This window comes from Gastrolobium bilobum, unplaced genomic scaffold, assembly GCF_033153095.1.
Source record: "Gastrolobium bilobum isolate Gb01-03AN ecotype WA unplaced genomic scaffold, APGP_CSIRO_Gbil_v1 utg4431, whole genome shotgun sequence".
NCBI lineage: Eukaryota > Viridiplantae > Streptophyta > Magnoliopsida > Fabales > Fabaceae > Gastrolobium > Gastrolobium bilobum.
The window spans coordinates 894835-915201 of NW_026899844.1; the positions used below are offsets into that span (position 1 = coordinate 894835).

The window sequence follows — 20367 nt, forward strand, 5'->3', positions numbered from 1 at the left end:
TTTGACGTTTCTACCATCTGTTCTGAGGTTAACAAATATTCATCTTTCTCTGTCATCAACCTTTGACTTGTCCAATGTGTGTATCCGTTGTGATGCTGTGGATTATACAGATTATTTATGTGTGTATAATAATATAGGATACGGAGAAAGATACTTTAAATATTTTTGGGTGCTTGATATTTCGATTAATTGTTACAATTATGTGCTTGTAATGTGGGTGCACTTAATCTTCGTGTCAATGACTGTTCTTGTTATCTTCTGTTTTCAATGATTTCCTTTACTCTTCCTCGGTTACATGTCTGAGTCAGTTTGTTATGTATTCATCTGCAAGCGCTTTGATTATGAACTTGCATACAAGTGGATCTGGGGTTGTATATCTTGTTGTCGGTTGGTAATTAAAATTCTTCGCCTTTATATTATTTTCCACAAAGGGTTTTTATTTTTTATTCCTAAGATTGCATATATGGTGGTCATTGTTTGGTGTGATTGTTTTGAAGCTGTGTCAGCCATTGAAGAATGTTGTCTTTGAGATGGAGTTGACAAAATTTGCTTTTCTGGCAAAGAAAATTAATAGCTGTTTTATGTGGGTGATTTAGGTATCCATTTTGAGGCTAACGTTAGCGATTGTTGTAGCTTCAGCTGTGTTCTAATTTTATCTTTGTAATCCTTTTGGAATTACACGCCAATGAAGATTTCCTTACCCAGAAATTGCTCCTGTTACTTTTACTCTAATTCCGAGTTCATGGATTGTTGATTTTTTTAAGAATTTGATAGTGGTGAAATAATTGAGAGTAAAAACAATTAGAAATCTAATATTTTGGTATATTGGTAAAATATGAAAAGGGTTGAGAAGTTAGGAAACAAATTATCAATTCCTTATAGGTAGTTGAATACTAATGGTGTTATAAAATCTGAATTCTTCCAATAAGTATGATGCTTTGCAAAACCAGTGGCCAGTTGTTAACTCTGAATGGCTGGGGATTAACTCTGTACATTTCTCTTATGACTATTTGCAACTAATTTTTGAAGTATGCTCCATGATAATGTTATGTAATCTACATTTCCTTTATAATATTTCTTCTTAATCTTTGATTTCAGTTTATTGTTATTAAGTTTTTAATCCTATGATTCTTGGCAGATGGAGTCAATTCAGCAGAATTATAACGATAATTTCATGGAGCATGCATCTAGTGGTTCTCCAAGTTCTCCTGATATAAGCAATATAGTTGGAGCCGCACAGTTGAATCCTCGAATTGGTCATGAATACCAGGTGGAAGTTTCTTCCATGATAGAAGAACCAGAACGCCTTCAACTTCTAATGAATCCTGCTGATTCAGAAGTTGTGCATGATAACTCACTTTTCTTTGCAATTGGTTTACCCATCTTAGGTGCATGGAAACATAATGAAGTGGAGGATAGTGGGCATGAGGGGTGGGGATATCTTGGAGACATTGATCGTACGGTCAATGCAATTAAGCCTGCAAAAACAGCTAATGTAAAAAAGAATGGTATGTCAGGAGATAGCAAGTCAGGTGAACTGGGTAAAAGCAAAAAATATAAAATGGCCCCTGGCACATCAAGTAACTCCTGGAGTGATGCTGATGCAAAAAGTTTTCTCCTTGGTTTGTTTGTTTTTGGGAAGAATTTTATTCAGATAAAAAGATTCTTAGAGAACAAAGGGATGGGGGAAATACTGTCATTTTACTATGGGAAATTTTATAAAAGTGATGAATATCGTAGATGGTCAAGCTGCAGGAAGATAAAAGGAAGAAAATGTATGATAGGACAGAAATTTTTTACTGGACGTAGACAACATGAACTATTGTCTCGCTTAATTCCCCATGTCTCAGAAGAATCTCAAGATACTTTGCTCCAGGTATTCAGTTGTGTGATCTCATCTCCAATGTAGTTAATGAAATATAACAAGTATATTGCAGTTGCCTGATGATTGACTTGGCCTGTGTCACACTGCATTCTATGATTTCAAAATTTCTTTCATTCTCCCGTGCCACCTCTTTGTTACAGTCCTTTGTACGTTCGCAATGTTGATTTTTTCCCCTTGCAATTTTAAATATAACCTCCTTTTAACTTCTTTCTTGAAGTGTCATATATTTTTTTATGACAATAATAATTTTGTTTAATGATAATCTGGTTTATGATGTGCCTTATATATATATAACAATTTCTGTCCATTTTTTTATGGGTATATTAACCATGTAGAAGAATTGAAGCCATCAGCAATGTACTCCATATCTTTTCATTTGGAAGTACCTAATATATTCTGCTTATGAACTTTAAATGATGCTTAGATTGTTTCTCCTAGTCCATTTGATGTTAGAAAGTGAAAGCTTCACTAAATACATTAGATACAACGGTAATTGAGGTGGAAATGTGGAATAGCTAATTGAGTTATTATCCTTGTGATGTACCGATGATTATTTGAACCTTTATGGAAAATGGACTTTTATTTGTTTATCATTCCAGTTGTATCATTTATGTGATTCGGTCCTCACTTTGCTTATTTCCGTAATCAGGTTTCCAAGTCATATGTGGAGGGCAGAGCTTCTCTAGAAAAATACATATCCTCTTTGAAGTCTATTGTTGGACTTGGTGTTCTTGTGGAAGCAGTTGGTATTGGTAAGGAGAAGGAAGACCTTACAAGCCTTTCCGCAGGATCTGGGAAGAACAATCGGTTGTTTTCAGCACGAACTAGCAAATCTTGGTCTTCTCTTGCACCCAGTGATATAATAAAACTTTTGACAGGTGGATTTCGACTTAGCAAAGCCAAAAGTAAAGATCTCTTCTGGGAAGCTGTTTGGCCCCGCCTACTGGCAAGAGGTTGGCACTCTGAACAACCAAAGAATCAAGGCTATGTCAACTCCAAAGATTATCTGGTTTTTCTTATGCCCGGTGTTGAGAATTTTTCAAGGAGAAAACTTGTTAGAGGTGATCATTACTTTGATTCTGTTAGTGATGTCTTGAGCAAAGTGGTAGCTGAACCAAATCTTCTTGAGCTTGAAGAAGAAACTAAAGTTGGTAACTGCAATGAAGAACCAGAAACGGGATCATATGAGGATGATCAATCTGATTATCATCTTCAATGTTACCTTAAGCCCCGAGCTTCCACTTACAATACAGCCCATATGGAATTCATGGTTATTGATACCAGTTTGATGCATGGAGGGAAGTCATCTGGTTTAAGGGAATTGAAATCTGTACCTGGTAATTCAGTGGGTAAAGTTGAGGTAGATGCTGCTGCTATAACATATAAAGGGGCTAACCGTACGAGGAAAGTAAACCGTGACAAGGTTATGTTAGAAAGCATCAATCAAAAGTTGACAAAGTTCAGAGTTATTGATTCCAGTATGCTTTATGATGGAAAATTATTGAAGGTGAGAGAACTGAGGTATCCACAAGTTGAATTGGAAGATGCTTCTAAGATGACTGGTCTTTCAGGAGAAAGTAAACGTAGCTCTTCCGATGATGATTCACCAAGTGTGGTGGAAGCCAATATGCAGATGTATGGTAAAAATAATATTAGTAATACTGATAGCCAAAAGGACATATCTGACTGTAATGCTACCAACCAAAAAGAAGCATATGATAACCCACATATTAATGCAAGCAAGATGGTAGAAAGCCAGCAAAATCAGAAGTCCTGTGTGTCTGATGATAATCAACTAAAGAGGACCATAAAGCATCAATTCAGTCGGAGACCAAGATCAGGTCATTCTAATCATGCAGTTCTTCCCATTAAACGGAGGAGATTGACTGCTTGTGCCAAGGCAGAGTCAAGCCACGTCATTGAAAAATCCACAGGAGGCTTGGGATCAGAAGAACTGGCATTTTCTCAGTCATCAAGCTTTCCAGATGCCAATGAAAATGTTGGTGATCCAGTTAGTGATCAGCAAAATGGAAGCTCAATTGCTTCTTCTGCTGACAGAATTGTGGAAGAAAGTAAGCAAGAAAGCATTCTCAATGAAAATTGTCAATGCATGAGCGTTTCTTGTGTTAAAGATGAGAAATGTGAAGCACAGTCTCCAATCAACTTCAACATACCCCAGGTCTTATCTAAGCCTGAAAATGGTGAAATGATGGCAATGGTGGAGGAAGATGGGCAGACCCTAAAGGCAAATGATCCATCTATGGAACAGCAACCTAAGATAAATCCCAGGAGGCAGAGCACAAGAAACCGACCTTTGACTGTTAGAGCGTTGGAATCTTTAGCAAATGAATTCTTGCACGTGCAAAGGAGACAGAAAAGGAAAGACATCCAGATACACAAAGATGCTTTCAGTCCTTGCCGCAGGGCTCGTACAAAAGGCAAAACAATGCTGCGTCGTCATAGTTCAGATCATGGGACAGCAGTTTTAGTAGAAGAAAAGCATTTGAATGGAGATTCTAGTGCTAGTGAAATATCTGCAAACCACTAGATTAATTTAAAGAGTAGTGATATATTATACTAGATATCTTTGAAGCAACCAGTCACATTGAAGCTTTGACTTTTAGAAACAAACTGATTTTGAAAGTACTGATGCTTCTCCTGTCTGACTTGCAAATTGCATTCTAAAGCTGCCGGAGTGGTTAGACATATTGTACAGATTTTTGCCTTAAGAGAATTTTTATGAGATCAACCTTTTTATTTTTAAATGGAATAGGATATGGGATAGCTACTTTGATTGTTTGTGTTCTTATTTCTTACAATGTTAAACATGTGATCGGTTTTAAGGGTAAGTGGAAAAACAAGGAAATCATGTTAAGTTTCATGAAAGGAGCACAAGGTTAATAGCTATTTTTGTGCTCCTAGCTATTCCAATTTAGATGCATAAAGTTGTAAACTAAGGTGATAAAGGAGAATTTCAAGATTCACCCTCTGCGGTCAGCACTTTCATCATCAGTGTATGTGGCTTTTCCCGGTTCGTTATATACCTAATTAGAGGCCTATCGATAATGACCTTTTGAAGTTCCCTTCTGCAAACTCCAATGCTGAACACAGTTTCCTCTTGAACGAGTGATCATGTAACACCCCGTATATATTCGGTAATGTTATCTTAGAGCCCGTTTGGATCCTCTTATTTTTAAGCTAGAAGCTACTTATAAGATAAAGTTAAAATAAAGAGCTTAAAAAAAGAAGCTAAAAGCTGTTTGGAAATTACAAAAAAAATTTAGCTTAAAAATTACTTAAAAGCACATATTTCAAGAAAATTATCTCTTTTTCTATCTTTATCACTCTTCATTTAAAAAAAAGCACACAATTCAAGAAAAACAAATAAGAGCTTAAAAAAAAGCTCCTCCTAGGAGCTTTTAATTTTCAGCTTTTTCTTCATTATAAAAAAAAGAACTTTTCGTTATAAGAGCTTTTTCCAAAACCTGTTTGGCCTAGCTTATGCTTATAAGTAGCTTCTAGCTTAAAAATAAGAGGATCCAAACAGGCACTTAATATCGTATTAAGTTGCGCTTAATTAAAATGCGGAATTACTTTTTCTTTTCAATTATGATGCCATTAACATTACCAATCTTGCTTAATAATCAATTAATAAAACATCGCCTGTATGTAATTTCAATAAAACAGCTAACTGAAATACCTCATAACATAGACAATATAAGTGTGGCTCTAGTCACGGAACTACAACAACGTAGACCGGACCATCTAACAGTTTATACAACTCCAAATACAAGTACTAACAGAAAGTGTCATGGACAATCCCCATGCTCACTCAAATAAGGCAACATGCCCAACATCAGTCTCAACAACAACATATCATAAATAACGGAAACATAAACAGCATCCAAAACCAGTCATGCTAACATATAAGCAGAAACAACATAATCAGCTAAGCTCCGGCCTCCTGCCGCCTGAGGCATCAGTACCCATACTACCTGATCCTGAAATAAGCATTCCCCAAACGTGGGGTAAGATCTCTAATCTAGAAATCTCAGTAAGTCAGTGAGTCCTCAAGGATCTTCCACCCCAAGCTCACTTACATGTGCAATATAAGTTAAAAACAGTTTATCATTTATCATTTCTAAAACAATGCAATGCAGCAGATAATCATGTCATGTGTGTCAATACTAATCTATTGGCCAGAGACAGTGCATGTATACGTCTATCACCTACACACCGTGCAAGTACCACTTGCATTCACCCCGGTACACCATCTTGTATGGCGCTACATACTCAGGCTTCCCGTCAAGATGAAACAACACATGCATATTAAAAGCCATTACATGTAAAGTTCAATCAACATATCAAATATCCAAAAGCATGTACACAACATGCATAAACCATACCCCCATGGGACATGGTGGAACCACAACATGGCTAAACCGAGGACACGGAAGCTTACCTTGCAAGCTAACTCCAAAAGCCAAGAGTCCACAGCTCAAAGTCCAAACACAGCAGATTCACAATCTGTTATGGACCAACAATACATCAACAACATGCACCACAAGCATACAATATTAAGACAACGCCTTTTCATTACGTTTTCAAGTCTTAAAGCTTCTAACAAAGCCACAAGCCCTTAATCCCATGATTCTGGCTTAATCCATTAAATACAGAAGTTCAATCTTCATCAAACTAGGGTCCACAAACCCCCAATAGCCTACTGTACACACAACACAGCTGCTGTTCTGCGAAATCCCAAAATATCCGGATATCTCACTGTCCATATCCGGATATGCAATATCCGGATATACAGATTCACATATCCGGATATCCAATATCCGGATATTCCAAAACCACGTATCCGGATATCCAATATCCGGATATCAGTTCGACAAATATCCGGATATCTCACGACAGAATGCAGTTTCTGCATTTTCGTGAAGATATCCCTAAAAGGTTCCCTTTTTACCGATTTTAAACACCTAATCATGCATTTCTAGATGTGTTAAGCTTCACCCAACAACAAGTTATCGTCTTTTAACCTTAACATGCATCAAGCTTTCATTTTTAAGCATTAAACTCATGATTAAAGGTTGGTATACATACCAAAGGCCAAAACAGAAGAAGAGGCTGCTCTTTGGAGCTCACAATCAGCCCCTCAAGACTGACTCAACAAGGTGCACGAAAATGGATCAACAAGCTTGGACCTTTCAACACAAAGGAAGCTTCTTGGACCTCATAATGCCAAAACAAAGGCTTCCACACACAACCAACCCAAGTCAGCCTCAAAACCTCACACACAGCAGCTCTCTCAACTCAGAAAAGACCAGCAATAGAGTCCCAAGGCTAGCTCTCATCCTCACCAAGTGTATCCCAAGTGAAAGTGTGAAGAAAATCAAGAAAGGAAGTGTCTTGGACCCAAAATGGAGGAGAAACCCCACAAGTCAGCCAAGCTGATCAGCCACCCTCACACACTCACGTAGAGAAACTGTTTTCTAGGGTTTTGTGCCCTTACAAAGGGTATTTATAGCCCAAGCCACTTAAACACACAGTGTTAACTTTAATTGCTACGCTTAGCATTTTAATCCCAAACTTTAGATTCTGAAACTACATAATTTTCTAAGATTTATCATATTTTTCTTATAATTTTCTGAGCACTTTTCCGGTACGCACTTTTCCAAGCCAGTACCAGTTTCTAGCACCAGTTCTCATTATCTGGACTTGAAACTCGTTTTACAAGTCCTACATATTATTCTAGTAATTAACATGCATTTAGTATAATTTTCCGGGATACTTTTTCGGTACGCATTTATACCGACTAGCAGAACCGGTATCTGCATTTTTCTTCCGAAAAGCGACTTTCATCATTATTACTCACTTACTATAATTATTAAAGCCTCATAATAATTATTAGAGTCAATTATGGAATCATTTCCTAATTTCGCATAATTAATTAATTAAATATCTTAATTAACGGTGCAGGTTCTTACAGATTACACTAAATCCCGAACATAGTTTCTTCTTGGACGGTGAATTCATTCATTTTCTTCCTAAATGCGAACACATTTTCTTCTAAACCTGTTAAATTTTAGCATATTGTCAATGGGTTCGCTTTTTCTACAATCAATGTAAATAACTTATCTACAGTCAGCCCAAAACTACATCGTTTTGGGACGGAAATCAAGGTATTTATGCAATTATAATTTATTTCATGGTTACAATAGTATTTTTTTATAATTTTTTAATTTTTCAACCCAAAACGACGTCATTTTGGAAGTGAATGTAGATAACTTATCTACATTTACTTTAGAAACATTAAAGCCTTTTGTTCGTATTCTAATCTTGAGAAATCTCTCTCGCATTCTTTTGGATACAATTAAAATACAATCAAGAATTAAATCATTGATTTAAACAATTAGAGACTGAAAAAGCAACTAAAATAAAAATAAAATGGGAATTTACATTACTTTCCTAATCCCATTCTCGTTCCCTCAAAATCATTCAATCAAATCAAGATGAGGTAAAAATGTATGTAGAATGATCATGCCCTGTATACGTTTATATGGTTTAATTTGTTAGGTGGCATCAATTAATTATTAATTGCATAACTAACAAATTTAAGTTATTAGATGCAAGTGGTAATATCGATTAATATTGAGAGTTCCATACCAGTATAAAATGATTATCCTTTTATATACGAGAAAGATTATATTTATAAACTTTTTGTTTACAAATTATACTATGTTATTCTGGGAGAACACTAAGTTATACTATGTTCTCCCGAGAATACATAGTGTAATTTACAAAAATTTATAAAAAAAAATTGTAAACAAATCATTTTCCTTTATATATATATATATATATATATATATATATATATATATATATATATATAGAGAGAGAGAGAGAGAGAGAGTTAGGATCCTTTGACACCGATGTCAAATTTAAAGTTTGACACCTTTTCAGAGTCGTTGATTTTTTTTGATCTGACGGCTCTCAGATGAGGTGTCAAACTTCAAATTTGACACCGATGTCAAATGATCCTACCTCATATATATATATAAAGTTTATTATTTCTCCCACAATAGGAGATAACTTTATCTCCTGCAACCCAGGGTGTTTCAATAACTTTTTTGTCTGTGTCTTTATTATATGAAAATTACTGAAACACTCAAAAATTACTGAATTCCCCTAACCCTCGAAACAACGTAGTTTTGAGGTTGCAGGAGATAACTTTTATCTCATGTGATAGGAAAAAACAATAAACCCATATATATAGGTAATATATCGGTTATGTAACAATAAAATAAAAAAAAATCCTGCACACACAAGAATTGATGTGGGATCCATTAAAACTTGTTTCTCTCACATTACATTTGTTTCTCTCTCCCAATTCATGTATGTGGAGGAAAACTTTTTGTTTTCCTGTTACATGACCAATATATTACCCAATATATATATATATGTAAAATGTTTCTTTAATCAATGGAGATAAGTTATCTCCGGTGATCACAAAACGACGTCGTTTTGTGACGGATATCAAGATGTTTTTGTAATTCTAATTTATTACATGGTTATATTAGTCTTTATTATTAAAAATTTTAATCTTACAACTCCAAAACGACTTCGTTTTGAGTTCACAGTAGATAACTTTATCTCCAGTGACTGGAAAAATACTTATATATATATATATATATATATATATATATATATATATATATATACGAGATAACAATTTCTCCTGTTGGCGGAGAAGTTGTTATTTTGCAGCTGACACGATAATTAGAAGAGAGAGAGGGGAAGAAGTGAGAGAACAAAAATTGAAGTGGGCTCCGCCTATCTATAATATGAGAAGAAGGAGGAGTATAAACTCCTATATATATATATATATATATATATATATATATATATATATATATATATATATATATATAGGTAAAATGATTTGTAATGTGACTGTATATAAGCATTAATGCAGTCACCTAAAAACTACGTCGTTTTGGGTGGGATAAAGGAAGTTCGCATTTAAAATTAATTGTAGAAAATAAAAATATTATATTTATTTCCAACTCCTCATATTTAATGTTTTATATTTATTTCTACCTTTGTATGATTATTATTCCTCATATTTAATACTTTTACATTATAAAACGACGTAGTTTTATATGACTGCACCAATCCTTAGGTGCAATCACTTTACATCCGCTAAACCCATATATATATATATATATATATATATATATATATATATATATATATATAGGATAGGATCAACTTACACTGGTGTAATAATAATAAATCTTACACCAAATCTTAAAAGTTGATTTCCGTGCATCTAACGATTGAGATTTATTGAGAATTAAAAATTAATTAATGAGTGAGACCTAATAAATCTTAACCGCTAGATGCAAAAAATTAATGGTTAAGATTTGGTGTAAGACTTATTATTCTTACACTGGTGTAAGATGATACTGCCCCATGTATATATATAGTTCACTTTTTTTACGGTCAATGTATATAACTTATCTACATTGATCACAAAACGACGTCGTTTTAAGACAAAAATCAAGGTATTTTTGCAATTATAATTTATTTCAGGGTTATAATTGTCTTTTTTATTATAATTTTTTTATTTTTCAACCTAAAACGATGTTGTTTTGTGAGCGAATGTAGATAACTTATCTACATTCACTGTAGAAACATTAAAGCCATATATATATATATATATATATAGGGACAAGATATTCTTATACTGTTGTAAGAGTTAGAAGTCTTACACTCAATATTGATCATTAATCTACTTGTATCCAATGGCTCACATTACTAAAAAATTAGAGCCCTTAGATATAATTGGGATCAATGGTCAAGATTGAGAGTGTAACTTATACTGTTGTAAAATGATCTCACTCATATATATAGGGATAGGTTATTTTACCTACCTCTGCCTACCACCCTCCGACACCGTTAGATCATAATCTTAACTAACATTTATCTCTCTCTCTTCTCAAGATTCTGATCTAACGGTGTTGGAGGGTGGTAGGCAGAGGTAGGCAAAAAAAAAATGGTAGGTAGAATAACCTATATATATATATATATATATATATATATATATATATATATATATATATATATATATATATATATATATATATATGAGATATGATATTCTACCTACTTTTTTTTCTGCCTACCTCTGTCTACCACTCTAAAACACCGTTAGATCAGAATCTTAACAAGAAAGAGAAAAATAAAAATTAGTTGAGATCCTGATCTAACGGTGCTGTAGAGTGGTAGACAAAGGTAGTCAGAGAAAAAATATAAGTAGAATAACTCATCCCTATATAATATATAATGTCGTTTTTGTATTTATAATTTTTTAAGATTTCAATACTAATATGACGTCGTTTTGGGAATAAATGCAGATAACTTATCTACGGTAACTGCAGAAATATTTTTCCCAGAATATATAGGCAGGGGTTATCTTGAGAAACTTTTTTTTTTTTTACAAACTACATTAAATTTGAATAGTCAAACTTTAATCAAGAGTATATGACTACTCAAACTTAACGTAGTTTGTAAGTTAATAAGAATTTTTTTTTATCAATGTAACCTTCTCCATAAATTTTTATTAATTTTAAGTTTTGTTTTTGACGAACCATGTAGACGTTTTTCCTTTCACTTGTCCTCCTCTTTCTCGGCAACCAAACACCCAAAATTTTCTACTCCTACTCCTAATTTCTCCCTCACCGGCTGACCAGCACGCTTCGCACCACCCTTTGGTGCTTCTTCTAATATCTTTGAAGCCCGGAGCGAGGTATTTAACCGTTTAATTTAGTTTGTGATTGTGTTACTCTTGTTTCTTTGTGTCTAATGGGTGAATGATCAAATTTTCTTCATGGTCTGCTATCATGTGGTTAATAAGTAGTTCTTAGAGCTTGTTTCTGAAGTGTAAAACTTCCTCTCTCTTTCGCTCTTACACTTTCATATTTTTACTACATTTTCAATTTTTATCTTCTAAGTCGATAACTCGATTGGACGTTTGGGTTAATGGAATTCGGAGATAATTTGATTTGGTTGTGCTTTTGTTTTTTGCGATGTGGGGTGTGGCTTCCGATGGGGAACGGATTTTGTGATGTCCTCGTGTTGTTCGATGAAATACCCCAATGAAGTCATAGTTGTACTAGAAAAAATATTTTGTCTCATCAATATATAATAATGTATTAATTTTGATATTGTTAACCACAAGAATATTTTAAATTTTTAATATTTCAAAAACATTTTTTTTGGTACATGTGTCTGGCTCCATCGAGTAATACCTAGTTCTTACTTTACTTCATAATTGATCGAGTCTCTTTATAAGTACAAATTGTTATTGTCCCATCAAATTAAATAATTTTGTTTTACTTTGTGGTGATGCTCTTAGTGAAATCTCACTTTTATTTAATTTAGATGAGATAGTACCATCATTTTTTTCGTCAGCCTTCAGTTACTACTTGTTTCTTTGTCATACACTGGATAGTAATTGTGGTTCATATGCCATAACTTCTCTGATTAAAAGGAATTGGTGTATTGTTTCAAATGGCTGGCTGCCTTTGTAATCTCTCTCTCTCTCTCTCTCTGTTTATCCAATTGTTCTGCAACTGCAAATGTTATTAGGGAATAAGTCATGTTATAAGAATCACTAAGATGGTTTCCCCCCTTATTTGTTGACTGATCTTAATGTTCCTTATTTTCCTCCATTGTTGGGAATAGAATTAAAAAGATAGAGAAATGATATTAGAGATAGAGAGATTAGGGAGAGAGGATGAGGGAGGATGTTGAGACATTAGCGAGAGACTTAATTATTTTCTTCTTCTCTTCTTATGTGCTCAATGAGCTAACAATTTATATAATTACAACTTCAATAAGATAAGAAAATCCTAATTTAAATTTAAAACTAATAACACTCATAAGATGACTCCTAATAAGATAATTTAAACAACTAAGATAGAGATAAACTAATCTAATAACAAACAACTAGGATAAGGGGATAATGATAAATCTTGATTGCTACATTCCATTTCCCTTCAAAACAACCTCATCCTCGAGGTTGAGGTGGGCCTCCGCCAGGATCAAAGACGAATCGTTGTGTCTGCAACATGCGCAGGGTAGGTATCAAGCGGAGTTGCTTGAGCTGCCTCACTTGGAACCTATTGAGAGTATTGTCATTTTTAAATGTTCTTCCAAACTCTTCATTGGACATCCTAACCAAAATACCAGCATCAAATATAATTTCTAATTTTTCCATCACATAAGTAAATCCTTCGTTTGCTAAATGCATATCTTCAAATTCTGGATAGGTCACTATTAACAGATCCGGTAACCGGCAGCTGGACCACTGCTTTCGGAGGCAGCACTGTGAGGTTGTCTGGGAATGCCTTTTTTGGCTGGTGAATAACTCATTTCAATAGATATCCATGAAATGCATTTTGAATTTTAATGGCTGCATTTTCCTTATTCTCCTTGATCCATAGTTGGAGTAAGCTCTTGATCCTCGGGCATGTTTCTCGCATCGCAGCAAAATTATGTTTTAATTGTTGTGCGTGTTGCTGATATGTGGATGATGTCCCAACTCGATTTCGGCCTGCGCCTAAAACACTTGTCATGCTGTGGTTGGGAGATCCCATTTATGGATCCATGAGTTGGGCCAAATCTTGTTGGAACAAGGCAAATTGCTGATATTGAGATTCATGCAGTTGTCTCAAGGATTCTTGCAGACTGAGATATTGTTGTTCGCGCACTGTACTAGCGGCTTGGAGATGTTGCTCCAGGTTCTCCACGCGTTGGTTCAAGTTCCTAAGGCCGGTGTTTTTTGCCATGGGAGGATGAGATTATATGAAAGCACCAATGTTGGAATAGAATTAAAAAGTTAGAGAAATGATATTAGAGATAGAGAGATTAGGGAGGATATTTAGACATTAGGGAGAGACTTAATTATTTTCTTCTTCTCTTCTTATGTGTTCAATGAGCTAACAATTTATAGAATTACAACTTCAATAAAATAAGAAAATCCTAATTTAAATTTAAAACTAATAACACTCATAAGATAACTCCCAATAAGATAATTTAAGCAACTAAAATAGAGATAAACTAATCTAATAACAGACATCTAGGATAACGGGATAATGATAAATCTTGATTGCTACATCCATCTTCATCTCCCTCCCCTTTCTTCATTGTACTGCTCTATGACTGACAGAGTGGCAGTAGATGGCTGGAACAGGGGATAGGGGTAGTTAGTTAGAGTCAGTTGAGATTTGTGAGACAGAATCTGGAAGAGAACCAGGTCTCTCAAATACCTGGGAGTTAGAGAGAGAGGGAGAATTGTATCATTCTTGATCTTTGGTTGTCACATTGACACTGATCACAGTGGGTTTCTGTAATAAAGGTTCATTCTTCTACGTATTTCTGATCCAGTTCTCAGTTACCGTTGTTGTTTTTATCCCTTGTGTCATTCTACTTTTACACTTAGTTGTTAGCTTTAGCCTTATGTATTATTGGTGGTCTATGTGAATTTCGATGTACTGCCTGACATAATTCTTCTAGTCAATCTCTGGCATGTATATGGATTTTTCTAATGCATGTTGTGCTTCTATATCAGCAATATTGTACATATGAACAAAACCTTAGAATAGATATGTGGGCTTTATAGTTGGTCATGAAAGCTTAACTTTAGTAATTTAAAGAGTGTTGATTTCGTTGTTTTTTGCGGGGTTAAATATATTTTTAATAAAAAGAAAATTATCTTGGTCATCTGAAAGTTTTTTTAAAATAAAAAATTAGTGGGCTGATCCATAGGGTGGGCTAGGGCCAGGCCATTCAAGTAGGCTACTTTTTTTATAAAAAAAAATTTGACAGGCTGGCCCTAACCCATCAGGGTGGGCTAGGGTTGGCCTGCATAAGATGTGGGCTTTTTGTCTTTGGCCCAAGTGGACCGATCCATATTGGCAGCTCTACAGGACAAGGATGACTTTTTGTTTTTAATTTCAAACTCTACTAGATCTTGAAGGGTATTTAGAGCTGTCAATATGGGCTCCAGCCCGCGGGCCAACCCTACACCCTCAATTTTCAACCCTTTTTTTTCCAGCCCACATGTGGTAGGGTTATATTTAACGCTAGCCCCAATGACCCTCATTCTTTTTGGGTTAGGGTGGGGTTAACCTTGGGCCAGCCCACTTCTTTTTATCCAAACCCTAAATCCCCAAATTTTCTTTCTTTTCATGATTTTCTTCTTTGCGTGGTTCGAATTTCACTCCTCGCCAGAACCCTATTGTTACGCCAAGATTGTTCCAAAGAGAATTGAGCTCCTTCAAATCCTTGCACACAACGAGTGCATCCGCTTACCTTGTTTCCAAGCTTCCCAGCAATTCCAGCACCTCCACCCAAGGTCTCTCTCTCTTTATTTCCTCCATTACAGTGCTCTGTCTATGGAAGCAGCGCATATTTTCTCTCTCTAGGATATCATTTCCTATTATCATGGACGGTGCTTCTTCTTTATACGTTTTTCAATTTCCTTTTCGTCTTCTGTGTTAACAATAAATATTAAGCCACTTCATGGACCAGAAGATGTGCTGGGTAGTTAGGGGAGCAAGTGTAAGCATTCGTACCGTGTAATCTTCGATTTTAAGCATCTGGGTATGTTTCACTTTTTGCATTCAGTGAAGAGCTAGGATTCTTTGCCTTTGGGGAACCATTATAAAACAAACTCAGTTTTTCGGAGTGTTAAAGGTTTTTAGGAGATAGGTTTTGGAGCAATAATATTTGTTTGCTGCTCAATTTTTGATCAAACGAGTTATTGTTCAGCACTTTTTCTTTTCTTTTCTTTTTTTCTTTTTTAAATGTGTGGCTATGTGCTTTTGCATTTTGTCTTTGATTTCAGTTCAGGGGTTTAGATCATGTAAGTTTGGTAGTGAAAAAAGTGTAGCAAAGTATCTTTTCAGTATCTATTTAATAATATAAATCACTTTATCTGCCTTGATTTTACTGATTTTGGTTTGCTGTTAGTTCGAATTGTTGTAAATCATAATTAAAAATGTTGGATGATGAAAGTCACAAGCATAAAAGTTGTTCAAGACTTCAAGTTGAATTGAAGACTGTAGATATAAGCAACACCTCTCAAGCAATCTAAAAGCAAAATTAGTAGTGGAGAAATGAACTCCCAATAACTGTTTAATTTGATATAAAATTCAGATTCCTTGCTTGCTTTAATTGTTAATTACTTCAACTTTTGATTTCTTGCATTAATTAGTTTTACCATTTACGTGTTTGATGTTACTAACGTGTGCTTATACTTTATATAAACCATTTCTCTGTTTTCCTTCACATTTAATTTTTTATCTTCAACTTAACTTGCTGGTAATCTTTTATCGGATTTGCAGATTGCTAAGTTCACTGCCTTGCCTTAGTATTTGTTCATCCATGATATTCCTCTGCTATAATTTTTAATCTTTATTCATTTATCAATTTGACTTCAATCACTCATCTAAGTTTAATCTCTCAACTATTAGTGCCTACTTTTTAACTTCTGCATTTCTCCTTTGTGCTTGTCCTTGATTAACTGCATCTGGTCTACGTTACTGTTTGTTACCACTTACAGTTTATGCATATGCACTTGAATTTATTACCACTTTTAGTTTTAATCTAATTTGTTATTACTTACAACTTATGCATATGCACTTGAATTACATGTGATGTGCTAAGTTGCGTAAACTTGTGCATGTATTGCTTGTTGCTTACACTTATCTGTGTACTACCGAAGTTTTTTTTTAGCCTTAAGTTTTTATTTAGCCTATTGACTAGGATTCTATTACTTCTAATGACAGCTTATTGGTTTAATTCAAAGTGATTTTATTTCCTGTTCATTTTCTTCTCATGAAATCCTTATTATGAAAATATGTGGCTGTCCTTTAAGCCTTCTTGGTTCTTAATTTGGTCTCTTATCTGGATTTAAGCTGGCCCTAGCCCGCAGGGTTATATATTTTTTTGGCCCATGTGGGCTGTTTCATATGCGGGCTTTTTGGCCCTAGCCCGCACGGATTAGGGCCTAACGGGCCGGGTTGGCCCATTTTGACGGCTTTAGGTATGATTGATTTTTTTTGTTCATCATGTTGCTTATTTTTTTTTTCTAATTTTTCTTTGAAATGCAAACAGGATCAAAAGAACTGATATTTTGAACTCAAATTGGTAGCAAAAATGGAAGAAGATGATGATTATGTGGAGTATGTGCCTGTGGCCAAGCGTCGGGCCATGGAAGCTCAGAAGATTCTCCAACGCAAAGGGAAGGCCTCTACTGCCACTGACGATGATTTGGAGAAACTAAGTGTTGCTGAAACCAAGCCCAGTCTTCTGGTCAAAGCATCACAGTTGAAACGAGAACAACCCGAGATCAGTGTGACAGAACAGATTGTTCAACAGGAGAAGGAGATGATTGAGAACTTGTCAGATAGGAAAACCCTTATGTCTGTTCGTGAATTAGCTAAGGGGATCACTTATACAGAACCTTTGCTTACAGGGTGGAAGCCGCCTTTGCATGTGAGAAGGATGTCTAAGAAGGAATGTGATTTGATTAGAAAGCAGTGGCATATAATAGTTGACGGTGAAGATATCCCACCCCCAGTTAAGAATTTTAAGGATATGAGGTTTCCGGAGCCAGTTTTGAAGAATTTGAAAGCTAAGGGAATTGTGCAACCAACACCCATTCAGGTGCAAGGCCTTCCTGTTATCTTATCTGGGCGGGATATGATTGGGATTGCATTCACGGGCTCTGGAAAAACTTTGGTCTTTGTCCTGCCAATGATCATGGTAGCAATGCAGGAGGAAATTATGATGCCTATTGTTCCTGGAGAAGGTCCATTTGGTTTGATTATTTGTCCATCAAGGGAACTGGCTAGGCAGACTTATGAAGTGGTTGAACAATTCTTGATACCTATGAAGGAAGCTGGATATCCAGAGCTCAGGCCTTTGCTTTGTATTGGTGGAGTGGATATGAGATCACAGCTTGAGATTGTGAAGAAGGGTGTTCATATTGTTGTCGCCACTCCCGGGAGGTTAAAGGATATGTTGGCCAAGAAGAAAATGAATCTTAATAACTGCAGGTATTTAACATTAGATGAGGCTGATCGACTAGTAGATTTGGGATTTGAAGATGACATAAGAGAAGTTTTTGATCACTTCAAAGCCCAAAGGCAGACTCTTTTATTTTCTGCCACTATGCCAACCAAAATTCAGAACTTTGCTAGAAGCGCTTTGGTGAAACCTATTATTGTCAATGTGGGACGAGCAGGGGCAGCAAATCTTGATGTAATCCAGGAGGTAGAGTATGTTAAGCAAGAGGCAAAAATAGTTTATCTCCTTGAGTGCTTACAAAAAACCCCACCTCCCGTTCTAATATTCTGTGAGAACAAGGCTGACGTTGATGACATACATGAGTATCTTCTCTTGAAAGGAGTGGAAGCCGTGGCTATTCATGGAGGCAAGGATCAGGAAGAGAGAGAGTATGCCATTGCATCTTTTAAGGCTGGAAAGAAAGATGTGTTGGTTGCAACTGATGTTGCATCCAAAGGTTTGGATTTTCCTGATATTCAGCATGTCATTAACTATGACATGCCTGCTGAAATTGAAAATTATGTGCATAGGATTGGACGAACCGGAAGATGTGGCAAGACTGGTATAGCAACAACATTTATAAACAAGAATCAAAGTGAGACAACATTACTTGATTTGAAACACCTCTTGCAAGAAGCAAAACAAAGGATTCCCCCAGTTTTGGCCGAGCTTAATGATCCAATGGAAGATAATGAGGAAATCACAGACATAAGTGGAGTCAAAGGATGTGCATATTGTGGTGGGCTTGGTCACCGAATCCGTGATTGTCCCAAATTAGAACATCAGAAGAGCATGGCAATCGCAAATAATAGAAAGGATTATTTTGGATCTGGAGGTTACAGAGGGGAAATTTGAAAGGCGCCTATCCCTTGTGAACCAATTTCTCTTTAACACTACTGGGTTATGTAATATATTTGCAACTTTTATATTTTGTAGTACTAAATCGAATGAATTTCATTGCATTTGTACTGGTGTTTTTCATATGGTTGAATTGATAGATTGTGTGTTGACTGAATTGTGGATTGATTTTCACCTGTCTATGCAGTCTAGGATGATTTACGTTGAAATAACTTAGGTGAATTGTAAGAAGCAGATGCCTTGTGTTCTGGTGATTTTTTTGCTAGAATGTTATATGTTACAAGCTTGATATGGGACATTGTCACTTTGCAATAATAGAAATTCAATTTTTATTTCCAATGATTTAATGGGGTCAGTTATGACAAGTCTCTTTTAACCTGGAATTTGTAGTCTTTTATGACAATTCTCGCTAATAAACTTGGAAACTTCTTTTCCATTGTAAAATTCGTGTATATGAGTTAGTTCATCTAAAACAAATGCGTATATGAAATCTTATGTGAAATAAATAGATTGAATTGCTCTCACATTTTTGGCCTATTTGCATTTGAGATCTTCGTCGGAAATTAATTAGGAATCCTGACTTCTGAAAAGAAGAAAAGAAAAAAATATCTGATATTTCTACTTGATAAAAATACAAAAATATAAAATCTACCAATGACTTTATGATAACCTGATAAGGCAGCAAGATTAATGTTGGGAGTTAGAGCAAGGGTGAGAGCATGTATTTATTTATATCTAATATCATATTTGAATAAAATTTAAAATCTTAATTCTAGACCCGTCTTTGTCAAGATTATCTCTTATCAAAATAAAAATAAAAATGATGTAACGTAGATAAATGCACGTACGGGGGCCTTAAAAAATTATGGGGCATCAGTATTTGTCGTTGGCATTATTTGAGCAGCATCTGTCACGCAATTCCTTTCAATTTTGGCCTTTGAATTTGGGTCAACCTTCTGCTTCAGAGTTCAGACCAAATACCAGATAGTTGGTAAAATGTTTGGTTCCGGTTTTCTATAATGCAAACTAAAATTCACGTGGGACAATTTTGCATTTCCTTTTTATTAATTTAAATTTAAGTTGCGCATTCTTTTTCATGAAACATTGTTGGGATAACTTTCAATACTGTTTTGTTTTCTAACTATAAAATTTTTTCAGGATTTTTTTTTTCCCGATTTGTATGATTGCATCCTAATGGCCTAATGGCGTAACTTTCAGGGAGCGTATGATTCTTAATTTATGGGGGCAAACTTCCAATGTAATGATTTTGACAGTGACAGACCTCTGTATAATTGTCCCCACAAGTTTTTAAGCATTTATAGTAAAACTACTGTATACGTATAGTTGGTATTATTATCACATTAATTTTGTTGATTTGCCCTATGATTTTCTTTGGTATATAGATTTTGTTTCCATAAACTAAAATTCCTGATCCGTCACTGGATTTTGAGTTGGACTCCAAGAAGATTTTCTTCTAG

At 35.1% G+C, this 20367-nt stretch overlaps 2 protein-coding genes across 3 annotated transcripts; both read left to right on the forward strand.

Moving 5' to 3' along the window:
• Nucleotides 1-295: 295 nt before the first annotated feature.
• Nucleotides 296-4626, forward strand: LOC133293903 (uncharacterized). Its single transcript, XM_061492525.1, has 4 exons — nucleotides 296-391; nucleotides 951-1028; nucleotides 1139-1876; nucleotides 2535-4626. The coding sequence occupies exons 1-4, from the start codon at nucleotides 296-298 to the stop codon at nucleotides 4431-4433; spliced, it is 2811 nt and encodes a 936-aa protein (XP_061348509.1). The 3' UTR covers nucleotides 4434-4626.
• A 6925-nt stretch (nucleotides 4627-11551) lies between these two features.
• On the forward strand, nucleotides 11552-19228 carry LOC133293852 (DEAD-box ATP-dependent RNA helicase 35). Of its 2 annotated transcripts, XM_061492468.1 has the most exons (3): nucleotides 11552-11702; nucleotides 13228-13317; nucleotides 17078-19228. In XM_061492468.1, the coding sequence occupies exon 3, from the start codon at nucleotides 17120-17122 to the stop codon at nucleotides 18884-18886; it is 1767 nt and encodes a 588-aa protein (XP_061348452.1). In that variant the 5' UTR covers nucleotides 11552-11702; nucleotides 13228-13317; nucleotides 17078-17119; the 3' UTR covers nucleotides 18887-19228. The 2 variants fall into 2 exon arrangements, with proteins under 2 accessions (XP_061348452.1, XP_061348451.1); XM_061492467.1 differs by lacking the exon at nucleotides 13228-13317.
• The last annotated feature ends 1139 nt before the right edge of the window (nucleotides 19229-20367 follow it).